General features: G+C 35.0%; 1 protein-coding gene across 1 annotated transcript in view; it reads right to left on the bottom strand.

The window, feature by feature from the left end:
• cngk (cyclic nucleotide-gated potassium channel) overlaps positions 1–15,425 on the bottom strand; it is a 97,130-nt gene that overhangs the window by 3,303 nt on the left and 78,402 nt on the right. The window contains exons 31-38 of the mRNA XM_059545002.1: positions 7,482–7,643; positions 7,306–7,398; positions 6,979–7,128; positions 6,653–6,786; positions 2,885–3,078; positions 1,663–1,907; positions 471–542; positions 65–336 (exon numbers count right to left, since the gene is read on the bottom strand). Of these exons, the coding sequence (XP_059400985.1) occupies positions 65–336; positions 471–542; positions 1,663–1,907; positions 2,885–3,078; positions 6,653–6,786; positions 6,979–7,128; positions 7,306–7,398; positions 7,482–7,643 (1,322 nt within the window). The remainder of the gene's footprint in view (positions 1–64; positions 337–470; positions 543–1,662; positions 1,908–2,884; positions 3,079–6,652; positions 6,787–6,978; positions 7,129–7,305; positions 7,399–7,481; positions 7,644–15,425) is intronic.

Genomic DNA, 15,425 nt, shown 5'->3' with positions numbered 1-15,425 from the left:
AATTTTTTAAATACATATACATTAAGCTGATGGACAAAAATCGTAAAAAATAACTAAAACAAACTTGTTTGTTAATGATTGTTCTTCTTTCCACATAAACAGTAAGAGTGAAATAATGCGTGGCAAGTGAGCAATCCGGACATAAATAATCATAGGCAGGAATTTTGTCGGCTCCTTTTTCATCTTGTGAAAAATGATAAGGCCATATGGAAATGAAAAGACCATATCAAAGACAAATCCCACTTTCCTCTTCATGTAGTTACGGGATGTTGATCTGTATTCTGAAATAAAGGTTCCACTGTCATCATAATAACAAATTCGAAACTTCAGGAAGATCTGAAAGAAAGGTGGAAGAATTAAGTTTCATGAGGTCTACACACTCTAAGAATCTCAGCTATGAATGTTTGTGTTATGATAAATGAATAATCTTGAGTTGAATGTACAGTAAATCAGTGATTATTTTTGCTCACCTCAATTATTTGAAGTAACTCAACAAACATTGTGAGCATGAATAAATAATAGTCAACATCAAACACAGTGGGCTGCAGGGAGAAAGAGGAAAGAGATAAGATGAGTCCCTTTTTATCTTTGGTGTTAGTGCCAGTACTTGATATTTAACTAATAGAATCTTCTAAAGTACTGTAATGGATTTTAAGACAGACAGCGTAACTGTCCTACAGTACTGTCCTAAAGTTTGAAGAGTTTCGTATAAGGGTTTCTCTTTTAGTGTAAAGGCCTGTTCATACCTAGAACGATAACTATATTAGCATCCACACCAGCAAAGATATTGTCTGTTTATTCCAAATGAGCGCTTGTCTGATGACACTCTCGAGCTGGTTATAGCAGGATTGATTCTGATTGGCTGTCAATGTTTTTATCATTCATCAGCTGAAAAAAAAAGCTGTGGTATGGACTCTGCTATTCTTTAATATTGAGAATGATTTTTAGCACTATACCTTTATCATTATCTTTTTAGTTATCGTCCTTGGTCTGAACATGCCTTTAGTCTATAAGGATTTATTTGCCTGTTTCAGCCACCACCTGAAAATTTGCAGCTAAAAGGCCAATTCACACTACCACAACAAACTCTTAACACAACATGGCAAACCATCAATGAACTATTATACTTCATACGTAGAGTAAAAGGTTTTTTCATATCCCTAACCTTAAAGTCATGTCTAAAGGCCTGTTCACACCAAGAACAAAACCTATAAAATATATTACACATTTTATATATGTTACATTAACATAATTGCAGTGCATGCTTTAAAGTAGGAATGATTTTGATTTTGTCAATGTTATCATTCATCAGCTAAAAAATATTGTTCTGAAAGTGATCTAACTGAATGAACAATGAGATCGTTCCTCTGTGTCATCATTGTTTCAGTTGCTGTGGACGTTTTTTTTTTTAACTTTATGTTCATCGTTATAGTTCTCAGTGTGAACAGGACTTAAGAATTAGTCGTAGTCGGCCTATTAGTGAAGTGCAGCTCTTTTAAACTGGACAGGAAAAACACTGACTTGAATCACCGTCCATCTGATAGTGGCACCAAAAGGTATTTGGACACTTTTGAACACTTGTGACACATTTTTACATACATGTATTTCATTTGCATTACCTCTAAGAAAACTGATAAAATGCACAAGAGATACCATACACACCATGAATGTTATTGACCAGAAAAAAATGGTGATCAGCAGACAGGATGTGTATTGATAGATCACGCGAAAATTGCTCTCAGGATCAATGGTTTTGTTGTGAATTCTTCTCATGTTGTTGAAAATCTTGGAGAAGAATTGGATAAGCACTGATGAGATGAATGTACATAGTCTAGTGCCCAAAGAACGTGAACGGAGTTCAGCTCTGTGCTCTTCCTCAGCCATGTTTTCTCTATAAAGTTTTACAGCTGTAAGAGATAATAAACGTCATTTTACATATCATGTTCATCAGATTACAATGCAGTCAAGAGAAAGGTGGCAGATAGATAAGAATTGCAGGCGTGTAAACAACACACTATACAGTTTTTGGCCATGATTTTGCCATCTGAGACAAATTTACAGAAACAGCATACAGCCGCATATACAATAGACAGTTTGTCACATGCCTGTTTATCTTTTAAAAATATATATATTTCCCCCCTACTGGAATGTCACAGCATACTCAATTAAATTAAGTATATTTTTTTCCCACTAAAATTTGTGAGTCAAGTCTGCAAGCAACACTCACTCGGCACCAAAAATTGAATCATGGTCAAGTGGACACAATGCAACAGACAATACTTAACACACATACAAGCATGTTATATTGTCTATTAAGTGATGCTTCTGCTCCTTTTGCATCTGGCTCTGCATGAACTGTCATAGTACATTCACTCAAGTGCCCATCTCCTAGAGATTTGTTTTGTACATTGCCAGATTATTCGAGATTCTATGATAAACTGCCAAATGGGAAAGAGTGGTAACCAGTGTGTCATTTTTCCAGAGTTTACTCTACATAAAAGCAATATTTAGCCTACAAAATATTTTAGAGCAGAGCATAAATAAAGAAAACTGATAAATTAATTCAAAAATTAATTCAGAAATTTCTATGACTTTTCCTATCTTTCAGGTTTTGCAAGACAAATTTACTTTTCAAGTTAATCAAGATTATAATGAATAATATTAGATTCTTTGTTAACTAAATAAACAGTTTCTGTCTTATTTCACATCTAAGAGTTTTACTGTTGGTAGAGGTTATCTAATCCAATTGGTATGATGAAAGACGAATACTGTGCTATTTAATGTGAGTAGTAAAGATATTTCTGGTAGATTGAATGTTATGTTATATATTGTTTGCCTGATCTTACATAAATTAAATGCATCAGTTCAACATCAAACAACTTACATCCAGTCCGAAGGAAAGTATCTCCTGCAGAGCCAGGTTTTTTAAATGTGTTTATCTGAAGATCTCCTTTGTGTAACTGGTATTTCATCTCATCCGCTGCACTTCGCATTTGCTTGAAAATGCTAGGGTAATACATCAGTGCGTCATCAAGGCTTTTCTTGGATAACACATACAATTCACAGTTTGTTGCAGCTCTGACAAAGAAACAGGGGAAAAAACACATACAGCATATGTGTTATTATGCATTATGAACTGCCTTGAACTATCATTTTGCATTATTGACACACTGTTTTCCTAATGAATGTTGCTCAGTTGCTTTGACGCAATGTATTTTAAAGCGCTATATAAATAAAGGTGACTTGACATATATGCTAAATATTTCATAATACTTCTAGTTTATTTTCATTGTCGGTTTAGCATCCTTAAGGCTACCGTTTCATTAGCTGATTTTAATATAATACATTTTATTTTATAAAGTGCCTTTAAAGCAGCTGGACACAAAATAAGCAATACATTGCATGATAAATAAAATAATAACAAACATCAACAAGCAAATGCCAACTTGAAAAAAAATTGTCTACAGTTGTGCTTTACAAATGTCACAGATCTGAGCGACCCTAAAGCCTGTGTTATACTTTCCGTGTGCGTGAGGGTCTGTGTGATGTAAAAATCATCATCGGAGGGTTTATGCGAGGCTTTTTGCGGACATCCACATTCCTCCTGCATTGTTGTTGCTATGTAACTGTTTTTGTTTTTACTGTTCAAGCCAACCAATAAAAATATTTTGTTACAGTACTTAAGTATTTTTTGGGAGTATCTGTACTTTACTTGAGTTATTATATTTCAGGCAACTTTTAATCTACATTTCCTAATTAAAATGTATACTTTTATTCCAACACATTTCCCTTAAGTATATTCGTTACTTACTAGAAAATATTCAGAAGAACAGACTGCAGGAAAGCAGGTTTGATGAATCAGTGGTCTAGCGTTTGCAAGTAAGACTCATAAAAACACCTTTGCTCATGTGCAAACAACCGCAGATTATTTCATTTATACTCAAGTCAAGTCAGGAGGGTGCGATAAAGCATAGTCTGCATTAATACAGTAAGTGTTGTTGGAATGATGTGCAATCTGATGTTATCAAGTAGGCTACATCACCAAATAACACACAGACTGCACACACATTGATTTATTAGTCCATTAAAACTCAAAATTCCAGGCATTCTAAATTGTAGACGGCAAAAATTATTCTGTATGCTTTTATATTTATATAATTTAATTTAAGGCCTAGTTAACTTAATCTATATCACACAGAGATAAATTTAGTAAAGCAATAAGTGACTTACATTTTAGATATAATACTGCTTGGTTTTCCTAAATTTTGCCAAAGAAAGTAGTGTTTTGCATCTCTGAGCAATGGACGGTGTTATTAATTGAATCAGATTTTTTGAACGAATCAGCTGAATAAATGATTCAGTGATTTACTCATTAACACAGTCAAGTGCTTTGTTTCTGAATGAATTAGCCATTTGAATGAATCGGTTGAATCTCAATGACTCACTCATTAAAGGGTTAGTTCACCGAAAAATGATAATTATGTTATTAATAACTTACCCTCATGTTTTTCCAAACCGTAAGACCTCCGTTTATCTTCGGAACACAGTTTAAGATATTTTAGATTTAGTCCGAGAGCTCTCAGTCCCTCCATTGAAACTGTGTGTACGGTCAGTCAGTGTACTGTTTGAGTGCATGCATTACTCCGGGATATTGGTTTGTTTGAACTCAGAGGGAGTGTCAGCCACATTAAAAAAGTTAACAGCTTAAGTAATTTGTGGATTAATGCTTATTGGAGATGCAAACCGTTTAAAACAATTCAGTTCGATTTGGTGAACTGGTTCAAGAAGATCCGGTTTCATCGAGTGATTCGTTCACGAACCAGATATCATTGAACTGTTGTGTTTTGAACTCTCTCTCACAACAGACCCGGAAGAGAAGACAATGCTGAATAGTCTTAGTTTTTGCTATTTTGTAGCAAAATGTATTTTCGATGTTTCATAAAATTCTAACTGACCCTCTGATGTCACATGGACTACTTTGAAGAGGTTTTTCTTCCCTTTCTGGACATGGACAGTATACCGTACACACAGCTTCAATGGAGGGACTGAGAGCTCTCGGACTAAATCTAAAATATCTTAAACTGTGTTCCGAAGATAAACGGAGGTCTTACGGTTTGGAAAAACATGAGGGTAAGTTATTAATAACATAATTATCATTTTTCGGTGAACTAACCCTTTAACATTCACTTACTGTCACCTACTGGCGGTTTTAATTTCACATTTCGACTATTTTTGTTTTCATGTTTTAAATTATTTCAAATATCAGTATTCAACGTTTTATGTTAAAAACAAAACATTAAGGCTATTTATGCATCTGTAACTGCATGTTAAATTCATCTATGTCCTCGCTGAAATACATTAAACTGTAGGCTAAATGCTATTTCAGATGCATATTCCAGAAATGTTTTCTTATGTTGGAATGAAAGACACTAAGTACCGGATGAAGTGCTTCTTATTCTTACCCAAAAATACAAAATGGAAGAAATAGTTAAAACTGAACACAGTCTTGCTAATCAAGCTGTGTGTATGTACATTTTTATATACAGGTGCTTCTCAATAAATTAGAATGTCGAGGAAAAGTTCATTTCAGTAATTCAACTCAAATTGTGAAACTCATGTAGTATTAATTAAATTCAATGCACACAGACTGAAGTAGTTTAAGTCTTTGGTTCTTTTAATTGTGATGATTTTGGCAATTCACGATCTCAACAAATAAGAATATGATGACATACCAATCAGCTAGCTAATCAATTCAAAACACCTGCAAAGGTTTCCTGAGCCTTCAAAATGGTCTCTGACAATCATTGACACCTTTCACAAGGAGTATAAGTCACAAAAATGAATTGCCAATAAGCTTGCTGTTTACAGGGTGCTGTATCAAAGCATGTTAACAGAAAGTTGAGTGGAACGAAAAAAAGTGAAGAAAAAACAAAACAAAAAGCACAACCAACTGAGAGAACCGCAGCCTTATGAGGATTGTCAAGCAAACTGGATTCAAGAATTTTAGAAAACTTCACAAGGAATGGACTGAGGCTGGGGTCAAAGCATCAAGAGCCACCACACTCAGACCAGACCTGAACCCCAGAGAGAATCTATGGGCTATTGTCAAGAGGAAAATGATAATGATGAAATTATTATTGAAAATGATGCCACAAAATGATCACCTTCATGCCACGCAGAATTGAGGCAGTAATTAAAGCAAAAGGAGGCCCTACCTAGTATTGAGTACATGAACAGTACATGAACATACGCCCAGAAGGCCAACAATTCACTAAATTTGTATTTTTTATTGGTTTTATTTAGTATTCTAATTTGGTGAGATTTCAAATTAGGGAGGTTTTTGTTAAACATGAGCCAAATTAAAAGTACCAAAGGCTTAGACTACTTCAGTCTGTGTGCACTGAATTTATTTAATACACGAGTTTCACAATTTGAGTTGAATTACTGAAATAAATTAACTTTTCCTCGACTTTCTAATTTATTGAGAAGCACCTGTATTCTCTGGCAGTTGTTGATGGACCCCTGTGGCTTTTGGAGTGACCTATTCTTAAATTGTTAAACCATTGTCCTGCTTACATCATATAAAACTTTTTCTCTCAGGAAATGCAAAGGCATGTAAAAAAAAATAAACTTAAATAAAAGCAATACTAACCTTACTGTGGCAGCTCTTGGCTCTCCCAACAGCAAACTTTTCTCACCAAAATACTGTCCAGCTTTTAGTTTGAAAAGAACTGCTGTATTATCCTTTGATAAAACCTCCACTTCTCCCTTGTGGATAAAATACATCTAGGAAAACAAAGAGTAATTTTTAAATATAATCATAGTCTGAAACCCCTAAAGAGAGGTCAAAACATGACCTCTATAGCCCTGACTGATTCTAAATTGCTTTAAGGCTTAAAAAGGGACATAAAAAATTTCTAATATAAATTGAAAGTTTTCTGATGCACAATATGTTTCCAATGTTCTTGTAATAATAACCTCTGATCCATAGTCATTTTTTTTATATATGAGATCATTGGCTCTGAACAGGGATTGGGAAATTCTTCTGGCTAATAAGCGAATGAAGCATCCATCGGTTTTTAACTCCTCCAGACACTCCTTTGTTAACATCTTTTCAAACAATGGTCCCTGCAAACAATGCCATGTAAGACTGAGAGTGACATGACAGATATTATTCTCATCTCATTAACATATTCAGCAATTTCAACATGCATTTAAATCCATAAAATAAAATAAAAATAGCAGCATGTGACTTTTGTCTACTGTGCAAGATCAAGCAAATGAAGTTGTCATCCATGTTATTACACTGAGTTTCCCTGCTTTGGTGATTGCCACAGGAGACAAAGGATGTGTCTCAGACTCTAGTGATTTCTTGATCTGGATATTAAGGCCAAACACCTAGGAAAAGAGATACATTTACATAATTAAGGTGCCATTCTACAGTCATGTTTACAATAGTAATAGTCAAGAGTATTTTTTACCTTTCCTATGAAATCAGCATAAAGAACTGTTGATATATCACCAACTAGTGAAGATGGCAAATACTCAGTCAGTTTATCCTGGTCAAATCCTTTTGTGAGTTTCCACCGGAATACATAAAATCTAACTACACTGTCATATAAAGCCCCAGATATTTTGTGGCTCTAAAAAAAGAAAGATAAGAAAAATTAGCAATGCAATATACTTTTTACAGCATGGGCATCGCTAGGCTATTTTAGGGGTGCTATAGCAAAATAGTTTCATAAACTGAACACAAAGTTGTGATTGCCTCAGTCCCTTTTAAATTTCATGTGAAAATGATGAAAGACTTCGATCGGCTCCTCATCTTTCAGCACATTCTTTTTCAAACCAAAGACGAGAAACAGAACATGAGTGTGTTTATCGATAGATTGTTAAAATTAGATTATAATATTTTTTGACATGAATCCACTTTACAAAATATCATGGGGGAGCAATAATCGGTTCTCCATCTACTGTAGATGAAGTTTTCACTGCGTTCACCCCTCATAACACCACAGCTGTTTACTCCAGTGAAAATGAAGCCCATATGAACACATACTTTATAAAACGATGATGTTGCCATTTTCTTTAGAAAATTTAGCTTTCAATATAATAGATATTCCAGTTAGGGATGTGCAACAGTGATGGAGTACTCGACCGCGTCAGCGATGATCGATCATGTAAACGATGATCAAATATTTCAATTTAATTTTTTCCTGATTGGTTATGGCAGCACTTTGGGCAGCGCCATGAACTCTTATTGGTTAGCTTGCCACAGGATACATCAAAAGACGTGAGAAGAGAGAGAATCATGGCCTCGAAATCACGTACTGATATCTGGCTTCACTTTGAGAAAACCAATGAAAATCCAGTTCAGTGCATGCTTTGGTTGATCAGAAAGTGCAAACTGAATACAAAATATTGTTGAAATATTAGAATACATTAAAAAAAAAAAATAACAGTGACACTAACGTAGTCTAAGAATGTGAATGTATTGTACTTTCATGTTTTTAAAGCACAATCCGAGTTACACTTTTGGTCAAGTTCACATCTGCATTGGCAATTTCTTTTTTCAGATGAAAGTTGTAATAGCTAGCCTACATCTGATTAATTAACAATGACATTTATTACATGCTGAAAGCACTGAGTAAAATCTGTCCTTGCCCATCTTTCAGCACGCTGTCAAGAAAACACATCGCGGGAGCTCGCGCGCTCTCTCTCTTTCTCTGTCTAACGCATAACTTGGAATCCTATTGTGCAGATACAAGTTGTAATGTTACATCTGCTATGTATCTCAGTTATCTGAATTATCATAGGATGTCGTAGAATTAGCTTCAGTTTATTGGTATAATATTAATCTTCACCAGCTATTCCTTTCTAGATGCTTCTTTATTAATAATCAAAATCTAACTAGTCTATGTCCTAGTCATGTGTTCATGTTTTCATAGACAGGTTTTCATGTCATATTTTGAACATTAATTTTCATAATCTTCAGATTTGATCGATGTTCAAAATTTCCCAAAATGCCCATCCCTAAATCCAGTGCATGTGACAAAGAGGTTTGCATACTTGAGCTAAGGAAAGAGGGTTGTGCTAGAAATGCAAACAGTAAAATTTTGTGTTTGTACAGTAAACAGGTTGTGTGTTTGATATCATGAAGACTTGAATTTGGCTTATTCAGTGCTCAAATGTTTTATCTATCTAAGAAATACAATGGAATATTGCAATGTTTAGTATACAACCCCTATTAATCAGACATTTTTTATCTTATATATAGGCCTTTTTTTATTTATTAGCTGGATATCTTAAAGATTTTCTAACACAAGGTGTTCTAAGTATATTGGTGTAATGGTTGCTGAAAAATTAGGTTTTGCCATATGAAGAAAAACAACAACAGGTTCAACAGGTGGACCGTCACTGTAATTTGTCACCAAAAGCAACATTAGTGGGACAGGATTGTGTTGCATCCCACCTGTGTCATTCGTCATGTAGAACTACCATCTCTGGCAGGGACCCTTACACCATGTGCATCGTGTGTATAGGTCCAAAGCACACTTAAATGTCTTGAGTTATTTGCTTGTAAACAATAAGATGCATTTCTGTAGCCCTGACTGATTTTAAACTGTGATATTGGCAATCCCTGAAATGGGCCATACTGATATTAACTGAGAAGTTGAAGAATAGGCTATAGTGCTCATTCAAGAACATGCATTTAATGTTTGGACAAAGCAAGAACACTTATGCATATGCAGATTCAGTCTGAATTTACAAAGTAAACTATTTGCGAAAATAACCACAACATTAAAGGGTTGGTTCACCCAAAAATGAAAAGTATGTTATTAATAACTCACCCTCATGTCGTTCCAAACCAGTAAGACCTCCATTTATCTTCAGAACACAGTTTAAGATATTTTAGATTTAGTCCGAGAGCTCTCAGTCCCTCCATTGAAGCTGTGTGTACGGTCTACTGTCCATGTCCAGAAAGGTAAGAAAAACATCATCAAAGTAGTCCATGTGACATCAGAGGGTCAGTTAGAATTTGTTGAAGCATTGAAAATACATTTTGGTCCAAAAATAACAAAAACTACGACTTTATTCAGCATTGTCTTCTCTTCCGTGTCTGTTGAGAGAGAGTTCAAAACAAAGCAGTTTGTGATATCCGGTTCGCGAACGAATCATTCGATGTAACCGGATCTTTTTCAACCAGTTCACCAAATCGAACTGAATCGTTTTAAACGGTTCGCGTCTCTAATACGCATTAATCCACAAATGACTTAAGCTGTTAACTTTTTTAATGTGTCTGACACACCCTCTGAGTTAAAATAAACCAATATCCCGGAGTAATTCATTTACTCAAACAGTACACTGACTGAACTGCTGTGAAGAGAGAACTGAAGATGAACACCGAGCCGAGCCAGATAACGAACAAAACATTGACTTTTTGACTTGATTTGGTGAACTGGTCCAAGAAGATCCGGTTTCATCGAATGATTCGTGTGTGAACCGGATATGACAAACTGCTGTGTTTTGAACTCTCTCTCAACAGACACGGAAGAGAAGACAATGCTGAATAAAGTCGTAGTTTTTGCTATTTTTTTACCAAAATGTATTTTCGATGCTTCAAAATATTCTAACTGACCCTCTGATGTCACATGGACTACTTTGATGATGTTTTTCTTACCTTTCTGGACATGGACAGTAGACCGTACACACAGCTTCAATGGAGGGACTAAGAGCTCTCAGACTAAAACTAAAATATCTTAAACTGTGTTCAGAAGGAACATGAGGGTGAGTTATTAATGACATAATTTTGATTTTTGGGTGAACTATCCCTTTAACAGCAATAAACTAAATAAAACAGTTACATATGTTACTAAAACAAACATTAGTAGAAAGAAAAATAGATTACTTAAAAGCTTCTTACTTAAAAATGAAGTAAACTTAAAGCTGCAAATAATTATAGGGAAAATATTATTAACAAATTTAACGGACCTGTCCGTCATCTTAGATTGATGTAGCTGCTGATGAACATGCTGCAAGGTGACTGCTTGATGAAGCTCATAAGAATGCAGTTATATGAGCTTATAATTCAAGATATGAGGGCAAAAAAAATTATAACATGATATAGTTTAACAATATCATATCACACAAGAGAGCTGATTTTTCCTGAATATCAGCACAACTGTAAATGTGATATTGATTTTATACAATGAATAACAAGTAATTATTGTTACATTTTAGACACAATATTGTCAGCTATGGTGCAATTTCAGCAGTGAAAGTATTGCCTATAAAGCCCTAGCAGAACTGTTGTGCATCTCTAATCAGCACACAGTGGTGTTTCATTATTGAATGAATCCACATTTTTGAACAAAACGACTGAGCCAATAATTCAGTGAGCCATTCATAAAGACAGTAGGCTCATTTGAGATGAGCAAAATCTGTGCAGAACTGATCAACGGTGTTCACCACAAGATGCATGTCACCTGCATCTTCACCAGAGGCTGATATGGTAAGCTACTGTTTTAAATGTCAAAAAGTATCCCAATTCTCTCAGATAATTATGTATAGACATCATACATCTCTTGTGCTCAACCAGGCTTAATTTATTTGATCCAAAATACAGCAAAAACCGTAATATTGTAAAATATTTTTACAATTTGAAAATTTTTAAAGTTTTTTATTTGAATAGATGTTTATTCTGTTTGAAGATCTTTTCACATAATCCTTCAGAAATCATTCTAATATTCTGATTTGCTGCACAAGACACATTCATTATCCTATTATTATTATCATCAAATGTTGAAAACAGTTGTGTACAATTTGTTTAAGGATTATTTGATTAATATTAAGTTCAAAAGAACAGCATTGATTTGAAATAGAAAGCTTTTTTAAAAGTAAAATAATAAATTGAATGAATGTATGCCATGTACATTAAGTACTTTCAATATTATTGGTAAGGTGATGGGCTTACACATACTGTTGCTGTATGACTGAAATCATGACAGTTGTTCACTTTTACGATATTAACTGTGATCTTGATCCTCATCTTTGCATTTTTTATGTTTAGGACACTGCAGCTGAGTTGGCCCATGTTTACCACACTGTAAAGCACAATATGAGCTACGTCAGTGCTGACTGCGCTAACAAATTACTGCATTGGACAGTCAGTGATTCAAACATAGTGAAGAAGATGTCCTGTGGGCGTACAAAAGCTGAGACCATTGTCAAAAACATTCTTGCCCCTAAGTCAGTTTCTGAAGTGGTTAATATTTTGAAGGGCTCAAAACCTATCCCATTTTCCATACAAACAGATGCATCTAACAAGGGCAATCAAAAAATGTTTCCTCTGTCTATTCAGTATTTCACTCCTGAGAGTGGAGTAACACAAAAAATGATTGATTTTGTGGAGAATCCTAATGAGTCTGCTGATGGTATTGTCGCATGTATAGAGAACAGTCTTGAACAACTGTCCCTTACTCTGGATCAAGTGTCTGCATTTAGTGCAGACAATACAAATGTGAATTATGGTGTTCACAACTCAGTTTACACAAAGTTGAAGAAGAAAAACAGCTACCTCCTAACAGGCAACTGTCATGCCCACATTGTCCACAATACAGTAAAACATGCACTGGATGTGTTTTCAGATGTAGAGAACATTGTTCTCAAAATCTATGCATTCTTCTCAAGCTCTGCAAAAAGAAGAGAAAAACTTAAAGAATTTTGTGAGTTTTGTGATGTTGAGTTCCGTGAGTTTTTGCGTCATGTTGTGACCAGATGGCTATCCCAGAACCCTGCGATCACTCGCCTAATGCAAAACTGGACTGCTCTTAAGTCGTACTTAATTAGCCTTGGAGATGACTGTCCAAGACACCTGAGGATTTTGCTGAACCTCAACATGGATGCAGAAGAGCTGCAAGAGGAAGGAGATGTTGTTGAGGTTTATCTTCTCTTTTGCAATAATATTCTCTTACTCTTTGAAGAGGTGGTGAAGAATCTTGAAAAAGATGCCACAACATCTGTTGATTTGTATGCCATCATGAAGTCTTTCATGGAGAAGTTGATTCAGAGAAGAGATGATGAGTTCTATGGATATTTGACAAAACTGAAGCTCCAGTGTCTTCCCCCATCTGATGCAAACACTGCCAAAAAGGAGTTCAAAGCCTTCCTCAGCACTGCCATCAGGTATATCAAAAAGTGGTTTGACTTAACTGAGGACAACTGGCTTTTTCACCTGCAGCCTTTGTCTCTCCAGTCTGAGAAAATTGACTTTGGTGATATGGAGAAGGTTGCAGTGAAACTAAACCTTGTTCAGAAGCGGCAAATCAACATGGATGCACTTTACGATGAATGTGTCACTGCCAACTCCATTTTGGTGAAGCTGAGAGAACAAGACCAGTGGCAGCATTCAGACACAGCTAAAAAGTGGATGACAGTGCTTCAAGCAGCAGATCTTCCAAACATACTGGCTTTAGTCTCATTTGTCCTTAGCATTCCATCATCCACAGGCTATGTGGAGAGGATATTCTCCATAATGAAAAACAAGTGGTGTGACTCAAGAAACAGATGCTCTGTTGAACTCATGAAATGCGAGCTGCTTATCACCATGAACTTCAACAAACCATGTTATGAATTTTACAAAACTGTACTTCATGACAAACAAATCCTTGCTGCTGTGAGAAGTGAGAAAAAGTACTCATGGAAAAAAATGAGTAGGTTTTGAGAACAAAAAAAGAAGAAAAATACCAAAATCATACCTTTTTTGCACTTTAATCAGTTGAATTCTTGCACATTTGTTTGTACCATTCATAACAATATAAACCATGAAATTATGGTTCTATACATTTACTGTAACTTTTCTACATACATGTCTAAATTTAATCAGTTGCTGTGTTTATAAAAAAGTTGAGCTTATCAAAGCCAATTACATGCACATTAACTTTATAAAAATCTATTGTCATGTTAAAAATGACAATTAAAAATAAACATGCACTTAAAGGAATAATCTGCTCCTCAATTTTTTTGTGTACTAGTGGTATTGCTCAGGCATTTTAATATTACATTTTAAGTCTGATTAGATTTAAATTGTACATAAATTGCTTAAGCTAATATTTTAACTCAATTAAAAAAAAAACTTTTTATACACAGTTAAGTAGCCTATGTGTATAAAAAGTCTCTTTTTTAATGGTTAAAATATGAGCTTAAGAAATGTATCTGCAATTTAAATACTGAAATTTAAATTCTGATACTGAAATTACACAAACTATGTGATAAATTACTCATATTTTGAGTGTCCCTTATAATGTCCCTTATTTTCCTACAAAGAACCAAGATCGTCCCTTATTTTCCTTTGCTGAAGTTGGCAACCCTATCGGTGAGTGACAGTGACAGAGCGCGTACGAGAGAGAGCCCCGGCTGCGCGCGCACTCACAGTCTTCAAACAACACAAGCGCTTCTTGCTCTCTCTCTCCCTTGTGCAAAATCAAAATCATTAAACACGATAGAAAAAGGGCGAAACACAAAAAGTTTCACACGCAGTTTCACTCACAGTCTTCAAACTAAACGAGCGCTCTCTCTCTCTCTTCCCCCACCCCTCGTGAATATTAACCAAAATCATTAAACACGATAAAAAAGGGCGGAACGCCAAAGTTTCACGTGGAGCAATCGGAGATTTTTTTTCTCCATGACAGGCTGCTGGCTCCCACTGTTAAATTTTTTATTTTTATTTTGGAAAAGCACTCTCTGTATTGGCTTAAAGCCCTAAAGTTTACATTGGTTACTGTATTCTTTCAATTGCTCTAAACAAGTATTTTGGGTGAACTTTTTTAATGAATACTAGACATCAAGTTGTTGTTATTTTCATCTGAAAGAAGAACTTTTTTTCAGTAAGCTAGGCCCTATGTGTTCAGTAAGCTTGTTTCAGTAAGCTATGTGTTTTCAAGGTTTCAAGGTTTTATTGAATGCTATGCTCTATACAATTGCAAAGTAAGGCATTCTTAGTCAGTCTTTTATTTTGTAATTTTAAGAGCAATAAACATATATTGCAATGTTAAGGAATTCATGTTTTTTTCATTCAGATATGTAAATCAACATGTATAAATTGTTAGTAGTCAATTAATGGGGAGATAATCGAAATCGAATCGGCCCGGAAAAATTAATCGTTGGATTAATCGATGGATGCATCAAAAAAATAATCGCTAGATTTATCGTTTAAAAAATAATCGTTTATCCCAGCCCTAATCCTGCGTTATGCTGTACTTCTACTCTCTAAGATGATGGCTTCATACTGTCTGTGTAACGAACCATACTGATAAAATTCTAGCTAGGGCTAGGCGGACTTGAAGTTCTGATAAGTTTTCTTTGTATGTGTGTTAGTATCTGTCTGTACAGGGAGAAGCTCAGACAGTCCCAGGACAAACGATCAA

The sequence above is a fragment of the Carassius carassius genome, chromosome 4 (genome assembly GCF_963082965.1).
Source record: "Carassius carassius chromosome 4, fCarCar2.1, whole genome shotgun sequence".
Classification (NCBI taxonomy): Eukaryota; Metazoa; Chordata; class Actinopteri; order Cypriniformes; family Cyprinidae; genus Carassius; species Carassius carassius.
The sequence above is the reverse complement of the archived record's forward strand: the minus strand, read 5'-3'. Positions and strand labels throughout refer to the sequence as shown.